Here is a 12,504-nt window from a genome sequence, read left to right on the forward strand (position 1 = left end):
AGTATGTTTAACCATACTCTGTAGAGGAGTTGAAGCAGAAGTTGAAGAAGTTGAAGCTGAAGAAGTTGAAGCTGAAGAAGTTGAAGCTGAAGAAGTTGAAACTGAAGAAGTTGAACTTTTACTGAATGCCAAAACTCTATGAGAATATTTACTGAGAGTGGGGAAAAGTCTGAAGGTGTACTTCACTTTAAAGGGGGGCTTTGATGGTGTCTTCAAAATGTGTACCCAGCAAGCACACAACGTTGAAGCAACGTTGAAGTAACGTTGATCAAGGTCGATCAACGTTATTTCAACGTTGTTTCAACGTTGTGTGTTTGCTGGGTATAAACAAAAATATACTGATACAAATATTGGCGAGGCCTAAGTTAACGAGCAAAGTCTTTTTTAGACAGCTATTGTTTCACTTAAATTAGCCATCATGAACGAAACAGTATGGTTGAACAAGAAGCCCTCTAGTGCATATAATTGTAGATCTCTACATCTTCGATATCAAAAAGAAAAGAAAGAGTTGATCAGAAATGAAGATGAACATCTAAAACCAGAATTAAATTGACTGGTCGAGTTTGAGGTAAAGTTAGAAGTAGCCGAAGGCAACCCCTGAAAATATTAGTTTTATTAACCGCATCAGTTTCAACAACTACAAAAGCTGAAAATAGAAAACCACTTCTACCTGATGTTTCGTCTTTTTTAATGACCTAATTACAAAATAAAACTGTTTTTGCTAACAAAAAAAAAAAAAACTGCAATAAGCAACAACGAGAACTTAAACAGATTCTCTAATTAAATGCTCTTTGAAGAAAGAACTGTCTGTTTTTTACAAAATCTGCGGCAAAAAACCTGTCAAATACAAGCTATGCAAGAATACGTCTAATGAAGAACCTATCAGGAAAAGAAAAATAATCGTGTGACGTGTTTTTATAAACTTTTGCATAAAAGATTTCTATTGAGAAAAAACATTTTTTTAAATTTCTGTTTTTTGCTTTTTTTTTGAAAAATAACATCTTTTATTGCTGTTATTTAAAGAAAGAAGTGAAAAGTGTCGGATTACACTTAACTTTTCTCAAAATATACACAAATAAATGATTTCGATAGATTTTGTTATTAAAGTTTTTCAAGCCGTTAACCCGAGTTTCCGCCTAAATCTTTCTGCACTAAATAATCTTCGTTTTGGGGCATGTCTCATTTTATTGGCTGTTTTCTCGTTTTTCGTTATACAATTTGTCGTGGGTAGTGAAGGTAAAATTGAATTCTCTTTTGTTAAAAGGTTCCTTTGTTCAAACAAACTCTTTGCCGATTGCGAGGGTTCAGACGTCATCTCATATTTTTGTCTTGACTCTATGCTCATCTCATACTTGTCTATGCAGTCATAAACTCTATGCAGTTTTTTAAGCTCTCTGTTTTGAAGGCTGATTTGAAGTTTCAAAAAAAGTTCACGGTTCTTTTGTAATATTTCGTTACGCAGATCTATCAATGTAATGTATGAAAATACTACAGAAAAATTATAGCTAAAGACAATAATAAGCCAATCAATGATAAGCTTTGCATTTTTTTAGAGACACTTTTCACTAAATATAAACAACAATATTAAGGTTGTCAACACGCTTATAATAAATGGCATTTTTTTTATGGTTAAAATACCTTTCGAAGTATCTTGTATCCATGAATAATTTAGGGGATATGGTTTTCTAGGCTTGTTTAACATTTTTCTCCAATATTTCATTTCTTTTTCTTCTTTTTTCTTTTTCATTCTTGCTTGAAATAAGTTGAAAAACTTCTCTTTCATTAACTTTACTTCAATGTCAGAAATTATCGAGTCTGGAGTTTGAGCTCGATTTTCATATGATTCGCAAGTTTCTGAAGTTAGTTCACTTTCTGTGTCACTACTTCGTTCGTATATTGACTCGCTGCTGTTTGGCTTAAGTGATTTTAGAATTTCCATCTCGTTTTTTTGATTAATTTTAGAAAAAACGTCATCTCTAAAGCACTTCAGCAAGCTTTCTTCTTCATTTTTTAATTGCTTCATTTCGTCATTCGTGAACTTATGATTCAGTGTTTTTCCTTTTAAAATGCGCATGATTTCGCAGTGTTCTTCTTTTTCTTTCATCTTTATGAAATAAAATCTTTCTTGTTCATCGTCGAAAATCGTTTTTTTATTTTTTTCCGAAATAAAATTTAATTTTCTTTGATGTGGCATTTCATCATTTGAAAGTGAATTGAGGCCAGCATTAGGCTTACTGATAAGACTTTTAACTAATGATGATCTCCCAGTGTAGCACGAGCTTGAATATTCAGATTTAATGGATTTTGAAGAAATAACTCTTCCGTTCTGAAATTCATTATTATAAAAATCAGGTACAGTTACAGGTACTGTTTCACTACCCTTTCGGGGTAAATAAGGTCTTTTGCGACTCGATTTGTTCACTTTTGTTTGTAAGTTTTTGATTGGTGGTGATGGACATTTATGGAAATTTCCAAATGTATTTGACACCCATTCTTCCGTAATTTTAACACAATCGGCGTTTGGAATAGACTTTAACGTGTTATCGTTTTCTTGTATAAAAGGTTCAAAGTTGCTCACATCATCAAAGGAATTCCTAGATTCAAAAATTTTCATTTTTGGGAGTTCAGAAAGATTACAATAATTATTGTTATCAACAAATGCTTTTTTAGAGTTTTCGTTTTTCGGCTTTTCAAACTTTATTCGCTTTTTAACGATATTGATTTTTTGTGGTAAGGTCTTTGTTCTAAATGCCTTTTTTACTTGTTCCTCAATAGAAGGCAGATCAAATTGGTCTTCTTCAAGTAGGTTATTATCTTCATCTGAGGTGTTTTTAGTTCTATAATTATCGTCATCAAATTTGCTTTTAGACCTAAAAGCGTGTCCTGCATTTAATTCTTCTTCTTCACTGGACTTTTCGATGGCATCAGTTAACTTAAATAGTAAAAGGTGTCTTCTTTTTGAAACTAAGTTCAACTTTCTGCTTTCTTTCGTCCACTTGTCCAACACTCCCAACCTTAAAGTTGAATGGTGTAAATGCTCCTTAATGTCCTCTGATGACTTCAGTTTATGTAAAGTTCTAGCGCAATTTTTATACCCGATTTCTTCTTCTGTTAAATCCTCATCAAACTCCAAAGTTAATTTTTCCTCGTTATCTTCGAGAGTGTCCTCTTTTTTGCATTCATTTTCATTAGATACTGTTATATTTTTGATTAAAAATATTGCTTTGTTAATTATGCTACTAAGAATTGTTTTGATAAACGTTCTGGTCTTTTTTTTCCGCTTCCAATCTCGGAAATTATCTTGCGGAGGAGATTTTGCTGTTTTTTTTTTCTCAGTTAACGTGTGGCTTCTTAATTCATTCCTAATTCGTCGATTTTTTAAAGTTTTGTGTTTATTTGGAAACTTGCCTCGATTTGATAGATGAAAAGAATAGTCATAGAACAGGGCGTTTATTTCTTTGTCAATTTTTTTAATGGGAAACTTAAATTGTTCAAGAATTGCGATTAACGAATCTCGAACCAATAGAGCACTTACTATGTCCTCTTTAACTATGCGAATAGATAAATCTAAAACCTTTTCCACTATCTGTTCAGATATTTTATCCAATATACGGTTCAATGCTATTTTTTCTTTCGTATATATCACTTCTTCCCACCTATCAAGCAAAATTTCAATACTAAAAGCCACAGCATCATCCATTTGTCTTTTTTTATTTAGCTCATAGTTTTCTTTATAGCTTATTATGTGAATTGTTTGATCAATTATTAGACTTATTGCTAAATCAATAAGTTCATTTCTGAGTTTTTTATTTGTATATTTTGCTTTGTAAGACGGAATATCTTCGTCTGGGCTATCATCAGTAAGTTCAGAAGCATTTACATGGCGGTGTAAATGTGAATTAATTGTGTTGCGTTTTTTTTTTGCAACGAACATCTTTTTTATTCTCGTTTTAGTTTTTTTCCTTTTTTCTTTGCTGAGATTGTTTGGTTCTTTGTAATTTTTTTTAACATGCTGTATGACGTTCCTGGGATGCTTATTATCAAACATAATGGATTGAAAATCTTTTTTTCTATACAAAATGGTTGATTGAACGACAGGTTTTTTTGTTTTATCTTGTATTTCTGATTCTTCTTTCAACGTTTTCTTCTTTATTTTGGGTAAATTGGGGGATAATGATTTTAATGGTTCTTCTCTGATATCTGATTTTTTAGCGAATGCATGATCGTTCTTGTATGCATTAGTTTCAAAACAAGGAGTGTTATCTGAGTAGCTTTCGTCATACTGGTTATCGCAGGAAAATGAATCTGTGGAGACGCACTGACCATTAAAGGTGGAAAACTAAAAGTTTAAAAAAAGAAAAAATTTTTATTATATAAAAGGAACAAGGAAAATGTGTTAAGCTCTTTAAATATGTAGGTAACTAATTTCAGTGTCTGTAATTAAATGTTGATTGTTCTGGAAGTTTCAAAAAAGATTCTGACGAAAATACCTACTAAGTCATTTTCGTATTCCTCAATACATTGCATTTCTTCATAATATTCAAAAGTTTCATCTATAAGTTGCTGATATGATAAATTTTCTTCTTCTTTTTCGAAGCTTTCTATGCAATCTTCTTTCCCAGATTCCACAGTTTCGTATTCTGAGGGATCTGAATCATCACTGTCTTTTGGGAGTCTTTTGCGTATTTTATTATGAACATCTTTAGCAGTAACTTCAGGTTCAAACTCCCAAATTTCGGTGTAAGGAGGGTAAACACCTAGTTATAAACATGAAATGTTTCGGTCATGAAAACGTCATGACGTCACTTATGACGTGAACCCTTCTTCTTCTTTTTTTTTTTTTCTTTTTTTTTTTATAGATTATTACCTTCACATATATGAAAAAAACTAATAACCGTTAAAATCTTTCTCAAGCCCTTGAATTTCCAATTCTTCATCAGTGTTAATCTCATCCAAAGATGATAGCAGATCTTCGTCCTCGTACTCTTCTTTGGATTCAACTCTGTTACTTTCTAGCTCTCCAAAATCTTCTCCGTCTTTGATTTCTTCTATCTCTATTATTTACAAAAGCAGATTTTATTAGCACTTTATTTAAAGCTAATTTTGTTGGGACATTTACATAAGCATTAACATGCATATACAGAAAACAAATGAGGTGAATTCTTACCCGATGATTCGGACGATTCTTTCTTTGATTCCGAACCAATGCTGTCAGTGTAAAACTCATCATTATCACTATGATTGTCACTTTGATTAGTTATGCTGCTTTCTATTAAAAAATGATTACTTTTTATAAAAATTTTAAAAAATGTTTTGCAAAATTTTAATCGCAAATTTATTAAATAAATGATTATTGTTAAATCTATTTTTTATTTATTTATTTATTTTTTTGTTCCTTTTTTCTGGCACTTTTTACCTGAAGAATTTTCAAACTGTGTGACGTCATTGAGATAAATTTTTTGAGTTGTTGTCACATTTTTTTCGTCAATTTCCTGGCTCAACTCAGTCTAAAATGTATAAATAGAGCTACTTTTTAATAATAATAACAAAAAAAAAAAAAAAAAAAAAAAAAAAAAACGAACTGTTGATAATCTAATAACAATGACGATTATAACTTTCTGAAGTTGATTCTCGGGGACCTTTCTCGTGTCTTTAAATTAAAACTTTCAATTTCTAACGATAACGTGGCAGACCGCAATAAAAGTGTCGATTTTAATTTGAGATTAAATTTTAAGTTGAGTCGCATTAAATTAAAGATAAAAATCTAAAAATAACGATAAAATGAATCCTTAAAATTGACGGCTGAATGATAAACGTTTGATGAGCCAAAGTTTTATTATGAATTCGAAATAAGACAATTTGTTTCTTTAAATATATAGCAAATATACAAATAGCATAGTAGAAAAATTTGTATATTTCTCCTCATTCGACAAATGCTCCAGTTAGATTTAAAGTGACAGATAGTTTTATTATATCTGCAGGTTATTGCAACAATCTCCAAATGTAAATAATACTATAACGCTTTTTTACATAGAAAATTGAAAAAGAAAAACAATGAAAAAAAATTAATTTTTTTTTGGAAGAAATTGATCATACATAAGATAAGAAAAAAAAAAGCTACTCATGAGTTAAGTACCTTCAACTTCGAAGTGGTTTTTAGGCCGAACCTTTATAAGGAATATGACCACCTCTATTTTTAATGCATAATGTACATTTTCTTCTTACGTAATTGAAAAGTTTACCACAATATTCAACTGTTTAGCCGTTTAACGACTGTTCAAAAATCTTTTTTAGATCTTCAGCTTAAGTTACAAGTTCTTTGGTAAGTTTTCGGTCCAACACGGCCCAAACATTTTCAATTGGGTGATGTCACCTGACTACTGAAGTATCTTGATAATGTTTTGCTCAAACCATTCTGTTACAGACTTTGCATTATGGGATGGAGCGTTGTCTTGTAGAAACATCCACTCTGGCTCGTTACCAAAACAAATGTTCTTGGTAAGCATTAATAGTTTTCAAAGGTGTCAATATATCTATGTCGGTCAATTCGACCGTTATATAACATGGGTAGATCTGGGTCATTATATGTGATGCAGCCCCAAATACCAATTGAACCACCTCCACCTTGTGTGACTATTATACTTTTTATTGTGGTGCCTACGGACAATCACTTTGTTCTTTTGACTTAGGACGGTGTAGCAACAAAAAATGAAATATCGAGACAAATAGTGGAATTCTTTTTAGTGATGAATCACTAAAAAGAATTCCACTATTTGTCTCGATATTTCATTTTTTGTTGCTAGTTTTACTTCATATGCAGTCTGCTTCAGTGAGTATTTAGGATTTTTTCCGGCGATTCTATAAATAGAATTATCATTAGTGATACTTTTCACTCTTGGTCGTCCAGAACGCTTTTTGTCAGCAGCACTACCATTTTCGTTACCAGTTTCATTACCCGTTTCGTTACCTGTTTCGTTAAATTTGGCAATAGTTCTTTTAACAGATGAAGGTGATACACACTTTAAGATCCGAGATATTTCAATATTAGAGTGACCTCTAATACTAAGATCAATAATACGCTGTTTGATTTCTTAACTTACTACTTTTTGCAAATTTTCGGACAGAAATTAAGCAATAATGATGAATAAAATTAAACCGAATTTTTAAAATCTCAATATCATAACGAACTTTTAAATTACTATTTTTTAACATTTCATTAAAAAGGAGAGTTTAATTTACTGATGCAACTTTCTCCGCAATCAAAAATAAAAACTCTCCTTAATAGCTTTAATGAGAGTCAACGTGTTAAACTTTTGAGCAGCTAATTTTTTCTTATTCTATATATGATTAATATATATATATGTATGTATGTATGTATGTATGTATGTATGTATGTATGTATGTATGTATGTATGTATGTATGTATGTATGTATGTATGTATGTATGTATGTATGTATGTATGTATGTATGTATGTATGTATGTATGTATGTATGTATGTATGTATGTATGTATGTATGTATGTATGTATGTATGTATGTATGTATGTATGTATGTATGTATGTATGTATGTATGTATGTATGTATGTATGTATGTATGTATGTATGTATGTATGTATGTATGTATGTATGTATGTATGTATGTATGTATGTATGTATGTATGTATGTATGTATATGGGTTTACATCCACGTTGTATAAATTTAAATTAAATAGAAGTTTTTCATTGAAAAAGTAACATTTACATCGTCATTAGAACCATTAGTTGAAATTTCAAATTCTTCCTCAGCTTCGCTCTTCTTTTTCAAATCGCGATCATCTTTTGTGATAGATAATGCTCTGTAATTTCTTTTGGTCATAATAATCTTCTATAGGAACAATAATGTTTGTTGAATGGATTGTAAAGTATATGGTTAACAATTACGATTACAAAATGTCCCGGTTCACTGAGACTTTGGTCCCTTTTTTTATATTTAAACATTTAAATAGAGATAAATTCAAAGTGGACTTTCATTTACCCAGAGTGTACTTAAGGTCACTTAAAATCCATTTTGAAATCTTTTTTTATATTCAAAGTTTAAATGTAGAGAGGGTGATCAAACCATCCAGCAAACCAAGACGTACAGAAGCTCCATACTTTACTCAAGAAATTTTTTCTAGAGATTTAACTAAACTGACTCACCTGCTTATAAGACGCGTTGAAGATGCTATAAAATCAAACAATCGAAATGATTTAAAAAAAAAATTTATATCAAAGCTAAAAAATTTAATCCAATATCATTTCAATTGCATGTAAACTCAGCATATGTGTTGTCCGCATACAAAACATATATAAAAGCTTCATATAAATTTCATCAAAGTAAACTTATATAAAATACAAGTTATATTTAAATTGCGTTCTATATATAAAATTTTATATACAGAACACAACTAAAACAACACAGTGATAAAATGAAGGCTGAAATTTATTTGATGCGTACAAAATAATCCCCTTTAATAATTTCAATGAAAAGATGGTCGATGAAGCAAGATTTTCCTTGTATATCACAAAAGCTAATTGGTATAAATTTTATATGCCTGTCTTGCTGTTTACTTTGCATCAAGTATTTAAGGTTATAAATTTTACATGGTTAAAAACTGATTAATAAGAATATGTAATTTAGAAAACGCAATAATTTGACAGAAAACCTAAAATATTAAATAAAATGTTTTTGATTTAACGTGAACAGTTTCCTTGCCACATTTCAAATTATGACAGCAGTAAGAAATAACAAGCTCACTTTAAAATTAGTGACATGCGCTTGATTGTTTTCATAGTTGCATAGTTGCAAGATCAAAGTATAAGAAAAAATTTACGGTAGTTTCAAAAATAAGGGTGCGCTAAGCTTCTTTTGGTTTTATTTTTTTCCCAAATCATAAAACGGTAACCAAACTTGACAATAGACAGTTGAGAACAGTCGACACGTGCTTACAAGAAATCCCGGCAAAAGTAAGAAAATCATCATCATCATCATCATCATCATCATCATCATCATCATCATACTAAAAAAAACATTCCTTTTCATCTTCAGGGATACCTTTACGAAAACCGTAAAAAACATTATTTTCCAAACACAGTTATAAACATTCTATTAAGGAAGGTATTGGAACATATACAACCGCTACAAAACCAATTCTGATTCCAAGAGGTAGGCTCAAAAGATTGGAAGGAGAGTATTGCTCTGATTAAGTCATCCAAAGATTACATCAGTATTTTATACGTAAACAAGCTCGATTTCTTTAAACCGTTTTTTATTTTTTGACTTGAACTAAAGTTGCGATATACAGCATTAACTTCTTTACCACAGTTACATTCTGGTTTAATGTGTCGTCTTAATCAAAAAAGTTTCTTCTGACTAAATATTTGCACCGTTTCAAATTGATTGAAAATCGTGTTATTAATAGTTTAAATAATGCAATTTAATTAATGGCTTTTGTAAAAACAGCTTTCGTAATAGTACGAATAATCATATATAATAATGAATGTAGTTCAAAGTGTTAAGGTTAGTGGTTTACTTAAAGAAATCTTCATAGAGAATTAAGCTTAAATTAAGATGATTTCATATCATGCATTTTTTTTTTTCTTTTTTTATCTTATTTTCGTCTCTAATAAAACAATTATAATTTAAATAAATTATTCTTGTAAGTTTTTTAACATTTATACTATTTATAAGAAAAGTAATTGAAAATATAAATAAGGAACTATGTAAATACATTTAAAATTTAATTTACGAATGGTTAGCGAAAGGTACGATCTCGAAAAGCATTGTAGACTGGAAACTGCTCCCTCTGATGAATATTATTATAAATAGGATATTGTTCTCTTGAATCTACTTCGTAAACTCTTCTGCAACAGAGACAAAGGCATAAAATAGATGCCGTAAAAATTGTAACCATAACTATAGCAAAAAGCCATTCTCCTCTTAATACGCATTGTTTGTACATAGGCAGCATTGAAAAACATTCTAGCTCAAATTCCACACTGCCATGACCGTCTAAATACGTTTGATAGCGCGTTGATTCTAGACTGTATAAGTTACCTAGCCAGCAAAAACCTGATGATCCATCTAAAGTAGACTTAACCCCGTTAATCCACAAGTAAATGCGACCTCTTGGACACCATGCACCGTTCTGTGCAATGCAGTTATCACAAGTACGATGGCAACTAAGATGAGGCATAAAATGTGCCGTGCAAAAGTCTTGCAATGTACCAGAAGCTGTTGTATTTATATTTACAGGATTCCCACAAACGGCACCACTTTCTGGATCAGTTAAATTACTCGGAGCAAATCCAACACGATGGTTCGCCCGATCAAAAATAACAACATTTCCCTCTAGAGTTACTTCACCTAAAACAGCTCCAAACTGTTTTGCACCAATACTTAGGCAATAAAACTGATCTTGCTTACGAACATAATGTTTTCCAAGTACAGTTAATGCAAACGAGCCTCCTCGCATGTCTTTTAAGTAAATTGTAATGTAAGGCCATTTAAATGGATCTGTTATGACGCAATAGTTGTTCCAAAACCTCTGATCAACTAGCGGTCCTTTTTTCTTTAACATGGCAATAACAGCAATATAAATTTCGGGTTCTAAAAGGATGTCAGTAGTTCCGCTATCAACAATAGCAGGTGGGTAACTGTAAGGAGAAAGACCTAAGCTTTCTCCAGCCACATCAATACCGGTCATACGTACTGTATACCATGCTCTGTGAATAACTCTAGTCCAATATATGGGGTGATGATACTCGTTTGATTTAGGATAATCTAACCAAAATCGTCCATTCCCATTACATAATGATAACGAAAATACGTCAGGAGCTTTTTTTTCAATTACCAATTGATCGTATAATGGCTCAATTTGATTGGATGACAGCGATTTATAAGCCAAACCTAATATTCCTTCGTTTACTGAGTTTTTAATGAAAAATTGCTTCTCGTTTTTAATGACAGCAAACTCTGCAACAAGACTCGGACCACCAGGAAAACTTACTACATCTCTATAAACGTCACCTGACCAAGAACCTTTTCCGTATTCTGTTTCAACAGGATGACCGATTCTTTGAGACGAGGTCGATTTGTCGGGAAAATAAAAGTTCTCAATCTTGCAACGTACTCCGTGTTCGTCTCGACATTCAGGACCCGCAATTGCCATATTAGCCGAGCCAGTATCAATTAAAAATTCTAATTTTTGACCGGGCGTTCCTATTTCCATTTCCATGACGTAAGCGTAAGATGTGCTTCTCAGCGAATAACTATGATCATTTAAGTTGATCTGGTCCCTGTTTTTTGTTTCTCGTGAAATCGTTGAAAAATTAAGTTCGTTTAAATGATGAGTTGCGTGGGTGTGCTGTTTAGTTTTTCTTTTTAAGTGGTACGAACGTCCACCGAGTTCGTCATAAACTTTAGCCAAATCTCCTGACGCATTACAAAAGCTTATAAGATGTAGCACAACAAATGCTAGTAAAATATATCGCTTCAGGAACAACGGACTTATTTTCATCTCTATGTTTAAAATCTTTTTCGATATTCAAATCCATGATTTTAGAGGAATGCATCGGAAATGGGATATGCTCCTTTTTAGCTCATCTAACGCAGCAACCATTATATTTTTCTCTCTTGTTTAAACGCTGCAAATGAGCATAAACGCGGTTTTCAAAAAATATATATTTCAGTTTGCTAATATCGTTTACATCTGAAAATTTCAACGCTATGTATACAACTTATTTGAATCAGTTCTCAGCTGTGCACATAATAGATACAGCGGCATACGAAAGAATGTTAAAATTATAAAAACCAAACACCAACATTTGAATTAACGTCTGTTGCTACGAAGTGAACTTAGATTTTCCTAAACGCTGCTAATTTGTTTATTATTTGAGGCATTGCTAAAACTGTAAACTAAATCAGATATTGATTAAAGTGCAGTTGTTATCGTTTTCATTTGTGTGTTTTTACACCGCAAGCGAATTACAAACAAGATCTTTTAGAAGATCTAGAAAAATTAATATCCCATAAATTTATATCATAAAACAAAGCTGAGTTTGAAGATTTTCTTTTTAACTTTTGTTTTTTATTGAAAAATGTGTTCAAACAATAAACCGTCGCCCAGTGACTAAAAGCGAAAGAAAAGCAGCAAAAAATGATCTTCAAAAATAAACCATGTTATAGATGGCTTTAAACATTAATCGTATTATAGAAGGATTCAAATATGAATAGAGTTATGGAAGAGGTTTTAAGGGTCAGAGAATAAAAAATGATAATACTGTTGCACGCGTACGCGCTGTAGGGGTACATTAATAATGGTTAACGGAGCATAACGAAACAAGACCTAAATATCTCACTCTAGATTGGTCTTTTAGGTCCGGACCGTAAGGTCATTTTATCTTTTTGATTCAAACTCAAACTTTTCATAAAAGCTTTTCTGTTTTTAAAGTTTAGTTTTTCCTTTCGAAATAAATTTAAAAT

The 12,504-nt window shown here is 31.3% G+C and overlaps 2 protein-coding genes across 3 annotated transcripts; both read right to left on the reverse strand.

Annotated features, from left to right (window-relative positions):
* Nucleotides 1-57: 57 nt before the first annotated feature.
* LOC149890732 (uncharacterized) lies at nt 58-9,607 on the reverse strand. 2 transcript variants are annotated; one of them, XM_090081157.1, is made up of 8 exons: nt 8,181-9,607; nt 7,744-7,866; nt 5,417-5,507; nt 5,168-5,269; nt 4,896-5,054; nt 4,495-4,757; nt 1,639-4,339; nt 58-1,464 (listed from the first exon to the last, which is right to left on the reverse strand). In XM_090081157.1, the coding sequence occupies exons 2-8, from the start codon at nt 7,855-7,857 to the stop codon at nt 1,112-1,114; spliced, it is 3,783 nt and encodes a 1,260-aa protein (XP_089937283.1). In that variant the 5' UTR covers nt 7,858-7,866; nt 8,181-9,607; the 3' UTR covers nt 58-1,111. The 2 variants fall into 2 exon arrangements, with proteins under 2 accessions (XP_089937283.1, XP_089937282.1); XM_090081156.1 differs by having other exon boundaries at nt 8,017-9,607.
* A 111-nt stretch (nt 9,608-9,718) lies between these two features.
* On the reverse strand, nt 9,719-11,894 carry LOC145200780 (beta-secretase 2-like). Its single transcript, XM_080074569.2, has one exon. It carries the CDS (start codon nt 11,537-11,539, stop codon nt 9,776-9,778), a length of 1,764 nt encoding a protein of 587 aa, XP_079930695.2. The 5' UTR covers nt 11,540-11,894; the 3' UTR covers nt 9,719-9,775.
* Nucleotides 11,895-12,504: the final 610 nt, after the last annotated feature.

Source organism: Hydra viridissima, unplaced genomic scaffold (assembly GCF_058129835.1).
Source record: "Hydra viridissima isolate aposymbiotic clone 2 unplaced genomic scaffold, HvirCarnegie_v1 scaffold_3, whole genome shotgun sequence".
Lineage (NCBI taxonomy): Eukaryota > Metazoa > Cnidaria > Hydrozoa > Anthoathecata > Hydridae > Hydra > Hydra viridissima.